Genomic DNA, 13,904 nt, shown 5'->3' on the forward strand with positions numbered 1-13,904 from the left:
CTGTACTGGTACAAAAGTATTTTCTTCTCTTACAATGTTTATATGTTAATGGTCAGGGTCAATATAAGTCGACACTGGTTTGCCCAGCATGTGGAAAGATTTCAATCACTTTTGATCCTTTCATGTATTTGTCGTTGCCGCTACCTTCAACTGCAACTCGGCAAATAACCGTGACTTTGTTTTACGGCGATGGAAGTGGTCCTCCTATGCTATACACTGTTAGTTTGCTAAAGCAAGGTTGCTGTAAAGATCTTAGTGAACAACTAAGTAATGCTTGTTGCTTGTTGCTTGAATGCTGATGAGATTCTTCTGCTTGCAGAGGTAAATTTGGTTTCCATTGATATCTGCTACAATTTATTTTATTTATTCCCTTAATTTTAGTTCTAGTGGTTGAGTAACTGTAATTTCGATTGCCAGGTTTATGAACATAAGCTTTTTCGATATTTGGAAAACCCCTCAGAGCTATTGGCTCCGATTAAGGAGGATGATCACTTATAGACTTTCTAAAAACGTCGTGGGAAGATCCAGAGTTGAAATAATTCATCGACCACATGAAAAGTAAGCTTGCATCCCTATCCTTATGTAATTGGTAAATAGCAATGGTAAACATGTGATGTACAAACTGGTGTTGCCAATCCATCTATTGAAAAATAGCTTTAACTAAGTAATTTCTGAAGGGGATTATAGTATCAATTAAAATAATTATTGGCTACTTGTTCATTAAGAAGCTGAAGTCCGTATGAATAAAGTTCAAGCGCTCCAAGTCAAGTGTTGACTGGATAATACTGGCTATATTACCTGCTTTTGAGAAATATGTGTTTTAATTTTTTGTATCCTAGTCATTTTATGTCTTGGATCATCTACGCAGACTGCTTGTTAGACTTCTGCTGGATTTCCTAACTTAGATAGTTGGATTTTTCAGGTGCCCGTCAGACAGTGTTAAGGGTTGTCAGGGAAAGCTTATCGGTACCCCTTTTGTTACTTATTTAAAAGAGCCAATATGTGGAGCCAATGTTGAAGCCGCTGTTACTAGATTGTTGTCACCTTTGAAGAGAACGCGTCCTTCAGTTAAGCTCGAGAATGGTAAGGAAAATGGATTTGAAAAAGAGGTTATTGAAGAACCATCAAACCGCTACAATTCTAAGAACCTGTCAATGGATGATGCAGAAGTAGAGGAAAAATCTAGCGAAGCGTTATTTCTGTGTTGAAAGTAGTAAATTTTAGACTCCTTGAATACTTAAAGAATATTTTGTTGTTGATGACAGTGTTGCATGTGTTTAAACTAAATTGTGGATTGTTAATTCAATGTAGAATGTTCTTACTTTTTGTTATTTGGAAATCAAGTTCATTTGATGATGCTAGTATATATTAAAAAGCTAATTTTAATTATATAAAAAAATTAAAATATAATAGAATAAATTAGTGTAATATAAATAAAATATATAATGAGAATTTAAATATATCTAAATATAACAATAATACGAAAATTGAGTTATAATATATATTACAATAACACTTTTTATGCAAAGAATTATGTTATGGAAACTTCATTATATAACACAAATAATGTGTTATACTAAAGTGTAGTATAACACAAAAAATGTGTTATAGTAAAGTATAGTATAACACAAAAAAAATGTTATAGTAAAGTGTAGTATAACACAAAAAAAGCGTTATACTAAAGTGTAGTATAACACAAAAAAAGTGTTATAGTATCGACTATAAATAACATAATTCGACACTTATCTATATATTAAAATAACACAAAAATTGTGTTATCGTTGCAGTACTATAACACATCTGTATAACACTGATAAAGTGTTATGTAAAGTACCCTGATCTACGATAACATAGTCTGTCTTAACACTTCAGAAAGTGTTATCGTAGGTTTTGATAACACATTTTTTGTGTTATTAAAAGCATTTTTTCTTGTAGTGTTCTACCCTATCTAACTTACAATTCATGTATATTATTGGTTTTGGTTGTTGATCCCATCTAAGTAAACTCACTGGACAGAGAAAACACAAATAGTTAGAGTGCCTTTGTACAATATACAATATTATTATACACAACACATGCACAATATAAAATTCTGAACTTGCAAACATGGAACTCAAATCTTCAATCCGATGCCATTTGTGTTAAATAAAAATAAAAGAAATAAAGAAAATCCAAATGATGTTTAGATCTCGTGCATCTTAACAAACTATTTGGATCTCAAGTGGCTTGTAGCAATATGTGGATCTCATGTATTTTTTTTTAATTTAGCTATTTAGATATATGTGGATCGAATGCTCGCTAAGAATATGACTCATGATACTATGACAAGAATTATGGGATTCTATCTAAAACTCAATTAGTAATTAGTAGGGTTACACTCATTACATGTTCTTTTGGTTGAAAATCAATAATTATATATGTATATAAAAACTTGAAAATCAAGTTTGATTGATTATGGTGGCTTTAATTTCATTTTTTTAAAAACAAATTATATTTTTATTTTATTTTTTTGCACATTGTTATTGTCATTTCTTTAAATTTTTGTAATATATTATATGTAATATAGGATTCGATCTTATTACTAGCTTCTATCACTTCCTATAACACACTAACACTGTATTTATAGCACTTGACGATGAATTGTATAATAAATATATATATATATAATATTCCCACGCGAATTTCTTGCAACTCTTGAGCTAGAGCCATGGCGAAAACAAGATCTAGAGTGCAGGGGAATTTGAATTCGAACAAGAAGAAGAAGAAGAAGAAAGGCCCTAATTCAATCTCAGATATTCAAAGGACGAAATCCATGGATGCTGTACTGGGGGTGGATCCAATTTCATTTTCAGATGCTGAGGAAGAACACATCGATGACTCTGATCTGGTGAAACAGTCACCTGCATTGTGTGAGCTGTTCCCTGAGACTCTCTCACCCAGATCGTCTCTTCGATCGATTGAACAGCAGGAGCACATTCGGCAGGATTTTGCTCACTTCTTGGAGGCTACTAATCGATGCTCCGACAATATTTCCCAAGGTAAATCCGCTAATCCTCCTGTTTTACAAACTGGAAATGAAGAGCGATGCATTGGAAATTCTAGTTTGAGCATTGGTTCGATGAATAAGGTCAAGATCACTATGGATGATATACAAGAAGAAGTTGATTTCTAGAAATCATCTATTGTGTGCTACGCTTTGGGGGAAAATCCACCACTATCAATACTGGAAGGATTTGCTCGTAGAATGTGGAATGACAAGATTGACAAGGTAGGAATGCTGTCTTATGGTGTTTTCTTAATTCGGTTCATATCCATTGTAGATCGGGATGAGGTACTCAAAGGTGGTTATGTCTTTTTTAACAAAAGGCCGGTAGTTATGAAGGCTTGGGATCCTGCGATTAATTTCAAAAAGGAGGATATTAGGCTGGTGCCGATTTGGGTTCATTTAGATGATCTTGATTTGAAATACTGGGGGGAGAAATCTTTGTTCAAGATCATAGGACAGGTAGGGACTCCCATAATGGTTGATGAAGTGACTAAATTCTGGGATAAACTCAGTTTCCCTAGAGTTTTAATTGAAGTTTCACTGAAACAAGATTTTTCGGACATAATATACTTTGAAGATGAGAATGGCTTTAACACCTCAGTTTCGGTTACATACGAATGGAAGCCAATTGTGTGTAATCATTGCTTTGGATTGGGCCACTCCACGGCTGAATGCAGGAAAAAAGGAGGAAGGAAACAAGAATGGGTAATCAAAGATAATGGGAAAAAGAAGGATGCAGCTGAATCTAGCAAAGCCACTAAGCTTGATGATGATGGCTTTCAACCAGTAGGTTGGAAACCAAAAGATCAGGTTCCAGCAATGACTGCAATGGACAATCCTTTTCAGGCTTTAGCAGAAACATTAACAGAACCTTTAAACTCAGCTACTGGAAAGGGAGATCAGCTTGAGAAATGCCAAAAATAGATTTCAGATGGGGAAGAAACAGGAGGAGGGGGAGGACCTCCTCTTTCATATGGATAAAATAATGAGTTGGAACGTCCGATGGATCAATAGCCAACAAAAGCAACACTCAGTCAAGCAATTGATTGTTAATCAAAAAATAGGGCTAGTTGGTCTTCTTGAGATGAGAGTTAAGGCCCGGAACCTTGGGGCTTTATATGTTAGAATGTCTTCGGGATGGTGTTTCACATCCAATAGTGCATGGCATGATGGGGGTAGAATAATAGTAAGCTGGAACCCTCTTAGTCTTACTGTGAATATCTTGAGATGCTCAAGTCAATTCATTCATCTGTTTGTTGAACCAGTGAGTAAACAGGTCGGTTTCTATGTTACATTTATCTATGGTTTCAATGATGAAGATGGGAGGAGAGGACTTTGGAGAGATCTTCAGGAGCTCTCTGTTTTGGAATCTTGGATTGGTCTGGGTGATTTCAATGATATTCTCAGTAAAGAAGAGAGAGTTGGTAAACAGGTAAGATTCAAGAATTCTGTGGATTTTCGTAACTGTGTTGAAGCTTGTCAATTAGAAGATATTAATTACAGTGGTAACTACTTTACTTGGAGTAATAAGCAACAAGGAGAGGAGAGGATTTTTTCAAAGATAGATCGAGTTTTAGCTAACCAGAAATGGTTGGACTCTTATCCTAATGCTGAAGTCTTTTTTCAAAATGAGGGGTTGTTCGATCACACGCCTGCCATCCTTACTGTTTATGAGGTGGTTTTGAGTGGGAAGAAGCCTTTCAGATATTTTAGGATGTGGTCTTCTCATCCTAATAGTTCAGATATGATTTTCAAGTCATGGCAGCAACAGGTACAAGGTACTAGCATGTATCAGTTAGTGACAAAGCTAAAGAGACTCAAACCGATCTTCAAAGCAATTAATCAATTGGGTTTTTCTGATCTGTACTCTGCCGTTCTTAAAGCTAGAACACATCTGGATGCTTGTCAAGATACAGTTAGAGGTGATCCTATGAGTCAGGAAACGCAGCACCAGGAGCTAGAAGCACGAAAAGACTATGTCAAAGTTCATACTGCATATCAATCTTTTTTACAGCAAAAGGCTAAGTTGAATTGGGTTAAAGAAGGTGATGACAATACAGCCTTTTTTCACAGAAGTATTCGGGATAGAAGGTCAAAAAATCGAGTGCTTGCTATAACGAATGATAGAGGAGTTCGAGTAGAGGAACCACATCAGATTATTGAAGCTTTTTTGGAGTATTACAAGAGCCTACTGGGTAACAAGTTAGCAAGAAGGAAGGCTGTTTTGACCTCAGTTATGCATGATGGGCCTGTGGTTTCAAATCATCAAGCTCATTTGTTGCAGGCTGATTATTCTATGGAAGAAATTAAGAAAGCAATTTTTGACATTCCTGGCCTCAAAGCTCCTGGTCCGGATGGCTATGGCAGCTACTTTTTCCAAGAAAATTGGAATCTTGTAGGAAATGATGTATATGAAGCTATTACTTCTTTCCTTCATACAGGGCAACTTCTAAAAGAAATCAATTCAACTGTTTTGACACTTATTCCTAAAAATAAGTGCCCAAATTCAGTTAGCGATTACCGTCCCATTGCTTGTTGCAATGTCATTTATAAGGCTGCTACCAAATTAATATGTTCGAGACTCAAAATTATTCTTCCTAGTTTGGTGGCACAGAACCAAGGGGGATTTGTAAAAGGGAGATTTATTGGACATAACATCATGATATGTCAAGACCTCATTCGGCATTATGGGAGGAAATCTGCCAAGGCTAATTGTATGATCAAGCTTGATCTACAAAAAGCATATGACACTATTGAGTGGGACTTCATTGAAGAAATGCTTACTGCATTTAAGTTCTCAGAAAATTTTATAAAGTTGATCATGAAGTGTGTCCGAACTCCGAGATTTTCACTAATGCTAAATGGTTCTTTGCATGGTTTCTTTGAGGCAAAGAGTGGGATGAGGCAAGGTGATCCAATGTCCCCTCTCCTCTTTGTTTTAGGCATGGAATATCTTTCCAGGATTATGCAAAAAGTTGGGCAGAAACAGGGATTTAAATTCCATGAAAGGTGTGGCGAATTGAAGCTAAATCATCTTAGCTTTGCGGATGATGTCCTTCTATTTTGTCATGGAGACTTCAAGAGCATCTATTATATGTTGCAGGGCCTCCAACTGTTTTCTATCACTTCGGGTTTGCTGCCTAACTCCTCAAAATCTTCATTCTACTGCAGTAATATGCAGGACAGTGAAGTTCAGAGAGTCTTAGATGCATCGGGTTTCAAGAAGAATGAGGTTCCTTTCAAGTACTTGGGTATCCCTATATGTGCTAAACGCATTTCAGCAAAGGAATGTAATGTACTAGTGGAGAAAATGATTGCTCGAGTCAAGACATGGAGTACAAGAAACTTATCTTTTGCAGGTAGAGTAGTTCTAATTAATTCTGTGCTGATGTCCATTCACTCCTATTGGTGTCAAGTGATGGTGCTGTCCAAGAAAATTGTTAGAGAAATAGAATCAATTTCTCGAGGTTTCTTATGGAAAGGTCATCACTGTCTGAATGGGGCTGCTGCAGTTGCTTGGACAGCCTTGTGTCAATCTAAAACTTTAGGCGGAATTGGTTTTAAAAGTATCTCTGATTGGAATATTGCAGCTATGTGTAAGTATGTTTGGGCTATTGCTAATAAGGAGGATAACTTGTGGGTTAAATGGGTACACCATGTGTATGTAAAAGAGGAAGATTGGTGGAATTACAAGGCTACGGTACAAGGGAGCTGGTATTGGAGGAAACTTGTGGCAATTAAGGACAAGGTGAAGAATTTAGTTGATATATCTCTGTTTACTCTTGATAGGTTCACGATTTCACAGGGATATCGGTTGTTGTGTCCTATAACTGAAAGAGTTTTTTTGGAGCAAAGTGGTTTGGAGCAGACTTAACACTCCCAAACATAGTTTTATGATGTGGTTAGCTGTGCTAAAAAGACTTAAGAATAAGGATAGATTGCTAAGATTTCAGGTATTAGATAATGATGAATGTTTCCTCTGTAGCAGAAGCATAGAATCAGTAGACCATTTATTTTTTGAGTGTCCATACTCAATTGACTGTTTGGAAAAAGTTAAAGATTGGCTGAATTGGGGTATGAGTACAACATCATTACCAAGAATAATTAGGTGGATTGGAAAGGCCAAACTTAGCAAGTTTAAGAAGAGCTTGTATTCGGCAGTCACTGCAGCTCTTGTATACTAGATTTGGCGCACCAGAAATTGTAAATTGTGGCTGTCAACTTTGGAAAGTACTGATGCAGTTGTGCTCAAAACTAAGGATGCAGTTAAATATAGAATCATGTGTATGTGGCATAGAAATGTAACTAAAAGAGAAATAGATTGGTTTAATACATTGTAAAGAATTTTTCCTGTATAGTTAATCAGATCTTCTTGTTTTGGAGGATGCTAATAGGTTGTAACATTTGTTTTTGGAGTAATGATATACTTGCTGATTCATCAAAAAAAAAATATATATATATCCATATATGGATTAATATATTATTTGAGGTGCTCATGATGATTTGTTCTAAACAAGATATTAATTATATATTCAAGTCTGATCCTTCGCTACCTACTTTTAATTATTACATTAATTAAATATTAACTAATACATTAAGTATTAATCCATGCATATATGTACCTAATTTTTAAAAAATACTTTTTCTTAAAAAATAATAAATATAAATGTATTTCTTCTATATAATAAACGTATAGATAACATAAATTTTTTGTTTTAACGGTTTTTTTATTTTTATAATGTTAACTTTAACGAAATATTCTTATATTTAACAGAATATTCTTATATATTTAACGGTAATTTCTAAATACTTAAACTTAAATAAAATAAAATAGGATATTTTTAAGATATTTTACAATGATAATTATTTAAAAATAATAAATAATTAAATAAATTAAAATATGATATTTTTCAGATATTTTACAATGATAATTATTTAAAAATAATAAAATCATATGTTTTATAACTTAAATAAAATTTAATTAAAATCAAACTCACTTATTAGAATAATATCATATTAAACATAAAATAATCAATTATGAGATATCCATCCTCGCAGCCTGCCGCTACACCACACTGCGGGTAAGTACAATTCTGAATTTTTCTTCAAACTTTTTCTTTTTATAGCTAAATGTTATCTTGAAGATAACTTTGTTTTGTTGTGTAGGCTGTGGTTCTCTGTCGGCGGGTCAAGGACGTTGTCACGATGAGGTCTATTGAGCTTAATGAACTAAGGGAGGTCTTCATCTCGCTGGAGGAGCATTTGATGCTTCAGAAGGCAATGGAGGACAAGAAGGCTCATTCCTTCGCCTTGGAGATCCGCTTGGCCACGGAGCAATCAAGGCTGCAAACTCTAGAGGATACTTCCTTGAAGTTATTGGAAGATGCCATGGGCTTCACACAAGCCGATGAGGAGACTGTTTGCAAGGTCATGGGGGACCTTAGGGTAGCACAGGAGGAGCTCCGTGTTGCTTTCATAGAGTCAGCCAAGCATGCGGGGGGAGGAAAAATGATATTTAAAAAAAAAATTATGTTTTATGAATTGGAGTAGAAAATGATGAAATGGCTAGAAGAAAAGTGATATTCCTCAAAGAAAGAAGAAATTTAAATAAATTTCACCATCTTTGAAGAAAAAAACTGAAGAAATTTAAATTGAAGCATGAATTAAAAAAAATATATGTTTTATGAATTCAAGCATACTTCTATTTCCTTTTTTTTTATTTAAATATTAAAAAAATAAAAAAAATCATATACAATATAGTAACTTTAATGGTATTTTATTTGAATTATTTTGCTTCAGTTTTATTTGCATGTACAAAAAATTCACCATCTCTGAGAAAAAAAATATTGAACCATAATCAATCAAACTGTCAAATCAGTCTTCTTTTAATCACGTCATCCAGAAACTAACAGAAGTCCCGTAATTCGGTAACGATGCATAGTTCAGTGGAAATTTTTAACAACGTAAAAATTTTAGAGGGTATGAATTGTAAGTGGTAATAGGCTGGGAAAAAAAATCCTAATTATTTAATAGGTATTTACCCTTAATTTTAATTATAAAGTTACACGTACTAGTGAATACCATAAAACTTTACCCTTAATTTTTTCAGATCTAAAACTTTGAAATCTGCAGAAAATCGACTTGGCTCGATGATGGTTTGATGGTGCTCGATGCCAGCTCGATGGGGCCTTCAAAATCAAGATTTTCATGAAAAAATCGATTTTGCTCGATGGTGTTCGATGCGATTCTTGCAAGATACATAATTTTTCACTCGGGTATCCGTTTTGGGTGTTTTTTTTATTTTGGGTATTTTTTCAAGATCTACACGTTTGAGATGTGTATATACACATTTGGAAAATGTAAATCTTGAAAAAAAAAACGACAAATGTAAATCATACCTCATGTTCAAGATATATTTTGGTATGTTTTCAAGTTCTAAACTTTGCAAATGTGTATGTGAACATCTAAAACGTGTAGATCTCAAAAGCATACCCAAAATAAATAAATAAATCATCACAAACGAACACCCGAGTGAAAAATTATGTCTCTCACAAGAATTGCATCGAACCACCATCGAGCAACGTCAACTTTTTCATGAAAATATTGATTTTGAAGGCCCCATCAAGCTGGTATCGAGCACCATCGAGCAACAATCGAGCAAAGTCAATTTTCTACATATTTCAGAGTTTCATATATGAAAAATAACTCAAAAATCATGCCCAACTCGATGGTGTTCGATGCTACCTCGATAGGGCCTTCAAAATCAATATTTTCATGAAAAAATCGACATCGCTCGATGGTGTTCGATGGTTGCTTGATGGTGGTTCGATGGTTTCTCGGTGGTGGTTCGATACAATTCTAGTAAGAGACATAATTTTTCACTCGGGTGTCCGTTTGGGATGATTTTTTTTTTATTTTGAGTATTTTTCTGAGATCTACACGTTTTAGATGACATACACATTTTCAAAGTTTATAACTTGAAAAAATACCAAAACATATCTTGAACATGAGGTATGTTTTGCATTTGTCATTTATTTTCAAGATTTATATTTCCCAAATGTGTATATACACATCTCAAACGTGTAGATCTTGAAAAATACCCAAAATTAAAAAAATCACCCCAAACGGACACCCGAGTGAAAAATTACGTATCTTGCAAGAATCGCATTGAACACCATCGAACCATCATCGAGCAACATCGATGTTTTCTTGAAAATCTTTATTTTGAAGGCCCGATCGAGCTGACATCGAGCACCATCGAACCACGTCGATTTTCTGCAGATTTCAAAATTTCAGTTCTGAAAAAAATCACAAAAAAAACTCAAAAATCATTTACAGATCTGTTCGAAATGCAGTATTTTAGTGTCCTAAGTAAAAAATACTTTCTATGACAATGAGTTTTCTTATATTTTACCTTACTCTTGAATTTTTTTCTAGAGAGAGAGTTGCAAGGAATGGGTTGAGGGAGAGAGAGGGAAGAGAGAAGAAAAAGTGGATGAAATTTTTTTGAGAAAGTGGATGTCAAAAGATTTGACATTTTTTTGTAATGATTAGAGGCCTTAGTATTTTTTTTTATTTAGGCCACCTCATTAAGCATAAAAAATCAAATTTCCCTAATTTTAATTATAAAGTTACACGTACTAGTGAGTAGCAGAAAATAATATGCTTATTATATTTGTGGGACCACTTGTATTCAAGTGCGTACATACTACAAGCAAAGCATAAGACGTCCACACAAACATGCTATTGCATGGATATGTAAAACATTATTTTTCTTTACACTACTACGTACGATTGACATTATTTCATATATGTATATATATAGAGTATATATATATATACTCTAGGGCAGGTGTCAATCGATATAAAACTATATTTAGAACAATCTATGCCACAACGCAAATTCTGCGACCACCACGAAGACGACAACGTCGACACACACCCCGGCAATCAAACGAAGTCCGGCATCCTTCATTGCATCCAAGAATTGCTGAAGATATTTGTGCCAACAATATCTCTGAAAGATATTGTTCAGCACCATCGGCATTGACCTCTCCATCGGCATCAGCAGCTGGTTCAGCACCATCTGAATAAAGCTGATCAAGTTTATTCAGTGCAAAAGTAGTTGATGGAAAAAACACAAGAACAACAACAACTAGGCTCAACATCACAACAACTGCTGACTTCTTATTGCTCTCCATTTTCAGTAATGATAATATTTTTGAATATCAATTCCTGACACATTAATTGTATTTATAGCACTTGAAATCACGAGGATTATCAAGACTTCTTTGCAAGCTTGCATAACTTTGTCATGGTTAATCTAGATAAGATAAATCATGTATTAATATTGGTTTTGGCTATATAGTGATTTGTAGGGAAATAGAAATTATTGACTCTAGCAATAAATAAATAAATCAGTATTCGTGACTTTAGATTTTTTTTAATATAAAAAAAATTCTAAATGCGCTAAGGTGGTAAAGTTTGGAATGGTTAATATTTCATTGTTAATAAGTGGATTGTTGGACTTTGTTATCCTAATAAGTTTTAAATGATAAATCATAATATCAACAATTTATACTTAGATTTGTACCATTTTCCTTGTTTATTAGTAAACCTAAAGCACAAGTTTAAGTTTTGAGTATTGAAAGATGATTTCATTAAATTTAAATATACATATATATGAATATAAAATATTAATTTTGGCCTTTCTACTGTGAGGTTATAAATCTGTTGAAACTGATTATGATTGCTGACATGTGTAGATTGAGGAGCTTTTCAATGGGAGCTTCTTTTTTAATTTTATTCATTGGTTGTTTTGAATTAAATATATTGGATTCAAGAAAATATTTTGTAAAATGTTGTATAAACTAGACTCGGGAGTTTTGATTTTTAATTTTTTCTTGAGAAGAGAAATTGGATTATTTAAAATCCAGTTTTTCACACATTTGTTTATTTTAAGGTATTTACAAGATTTTATTTATTTACTTCGGTTTTTATATAAAATCTGAAGTAGAAAGGTTTAGATAGGCACATGCGGCCAATTGTTCAAACCTTTCTACTTCACTTTTCTGTAAAAATCGAAGTAGAAATCTCACTTTCTGCTTCAGTTTTTATATAAAAACCGAAGTAAAAGATCTATTTTCTATTTCGGTTTTTATATATCTACCTTTTATGTCACCCCGAACTACTGTGGTACGTTCCGAATTTATGTGAAAACAGAAGTTAATCTACCTTAAAAACTGAAGTAAAAGCCTCTTTTTCTTGTAGTGATTTATGGTCGTACAATTAACAAGGGTTTGGTTTTCTAACCATTTTTTCCACCTTTTCTAACCAACTTCCTTGCTCAAAAAGTTAAGTAGAGGCTAAAAATTAATCTATTTTCATTTTTAGGATAAAAAAAAAAACCTTTGACAATGGGTATATTTGGAGTTCAAAAATGGGGTTTCCTACATGATTTTGATTAGATTTTTAGGGTTTAAATACGTTCTTGAGCTTCAAAATAGGTATGGATCGTTCAATCTTTGGTTGTATGATTCTGTTTTTAATTTTCTATATTTTTTTTCAGATTTTTTATTTTTATAAATAATGTGTTGAATGTGTTGTTTGTATATAGGTTTAGAGTTGATTTTGAGCATTAAGGAATGTTTGACTCCAAAAAACTTTGTATGTATTATATATATATCATTTCGAATTCATATTTATTTTTTGTAATATTTTGTGTAATTTTCTATTTATTTATTTTGCTATTTATATATATATATATATATCAATCATATATAAATTAGTGAATTTTAAAATTTGTGAGAAGGTGAACTTCCTATTTCAATATTTTAACCCCGCTAGGTTGTGTTGTTGCTAATCTTAAAATATCAAAATTAATTTCTAATTTTATTAAATTTGATTAAAAATAAACAAATAAAAAAAAAGCTTCTATTTTGATTTTTATGTATAAACAGAAATAGAAAATAGGGTTTCAACTTCGGTTTATACATAAAACCGAAGTAGAAAGGATCACAATTCTTACCAACACTTCCATTCAAGACTTTCTACTTCGGTTTATATTTTCACCACTTCTTACTTCACCTCGAGCGATTTTGGTTGTGATTTTATGCGATAAACAAAGTCTTTCCACCTTAGAAACCGAAATAATAGCCCCATTTCCTTGTGGTGTCTTTAGGACAAGTCATGTTGGTAGCCATTGCAGTGGAATTCAAATACAATAGACTTTCTCCGTGCCCTTGGCTACAAGTAAATGGTACAAAACCCTAACAAAAAGTAAAGGTTACAAGTAAGAAATTGATGGACATCTTTCGGCTTAGTTGTGTCAGCAACCTATATATTGACGTCAAAATCTATGTTGATATAGAGGAAAGAAAAATGAAAAGATAGAAAAGTGTATTTATCTTATCTTGTTTTGTATATGAAGAAATGAAAGAAAAAACAACATGAAAACCAAATTACGATTTAATTATTTTATATGAATTATTTTGACTTAGCAAGGTCGGTGTCAATAAGTAATTTTCCTTTACTCTTCTCTCCAATTCGAGAGAAAAATCTTTTGGTGGAACTCACTTATTATTTTGCTATCTATTTTTCTTGTCCATCTTTTCTTCCCAACCATACTTTTCTCTCCAAACTATTATGCCCTCCCCTTTTCTATTTTCTTGCTTCGTACTTTCATCTAAGTTTAATTTTATACATTATCCTCTGCAAGTTTTTATTTTTATTTTTTGACTTGATGTTGTGTAAAAAAAGAAATAAACTAGTAATAGAGAAGTACCTTCATATATACCATGGTTGCCGAATTCAATGGCGTTGAACAATTCAGGGCCATTTTTAGAAAGAAAAAAAATCA

At 33.2% G+C, this 13,904-nt stretch overlaps 2 protein-coding genes across 2 annotated transcripts; both read left to right on the forward strand.

Moving 5' to 3' along the window:
* Nucleotides 1-47: 47 nt before the first annotated feature.
* LOC133801052 (ubiquitin carboxyl-terminal hydrolase 9-like) lies at nucleotides 48-1,273 on the forward strand. Its single transcript, XM_062239178.1, has 3 exons — nucleotides 48-321; nucleotides 418-558; nucleotides 923-1,273. The coding sequence occupies exons 1-3, from the start codon at nucleotides 293-295 to the stop codon at nucleotides 1,206-1,208; spliced, it is 456 nt and encodes a 151-aa protein (XP_062095162.1). The 5' UTR covers nucleotides 48-292; the 3' UTR covers nucleotides 1,209-1,273.
* Nucleotides 1,274-3,244: 1,971 nt separating this feature from the next.
* On the forward strand, nucleotides 3,245-3,970 carry LOC133802074 (uncharacterized). The gene has a single exon (XM_062240310.1). The coding sequence runs from the start codon at nucleotides 3,245-3,247 to the stop codon at nucleotides 3,968-3,970; it is 726 nt and encodes a 241-aa protein (XP_062096294.1).
* The last annotated feature ends 9,934 nt before the right edge of the window (nucleotides 3,971-13,904 follow it).

This window comes from Humulus lupulus, chromosome 9 (assembly GCF_963169125.1).
Source record: "Humulus lupulus chromosome 9, drHumLupu1.1, whole genome shotgun sequence".
Classification (NCBI taxonomy): Eukaryota; Viridiplantae; Streptophyta; class Magnoliopsida; order Rosales; family Cannabaceae; genus Humulus; species Humulus lupulus.

Bases quoted from the DNA above. Each gene is read 5' to 3' on its own strand.
- LOC133801052 (XM_062239178.1), top strand. From the start codon at position 293: ATGCTGATGAGATTCTTCTGCTTGCAGAG. The intron at 322-417 runs GTAAATTTGGTT...TTCGATTGCCAG, and splicing joins AGATTCTTCTGCTTGCAGAG to GTTTATGAACATAAGCTTTT. The intron at 559-922 runs GTAAGCTTGCAT...TGGATTTTTCAG, and splicing joins ATTCATCGACCACATGAAAA to GTGCCCGTCAGACAGTGTTA.
- LOC133802074 (XM_062240310.1), top strand. From the start codon at position 3,245: ATGTGGAATGACAAGATTGACAAGGTAGGAATGCTGTCTTATGGTGTT.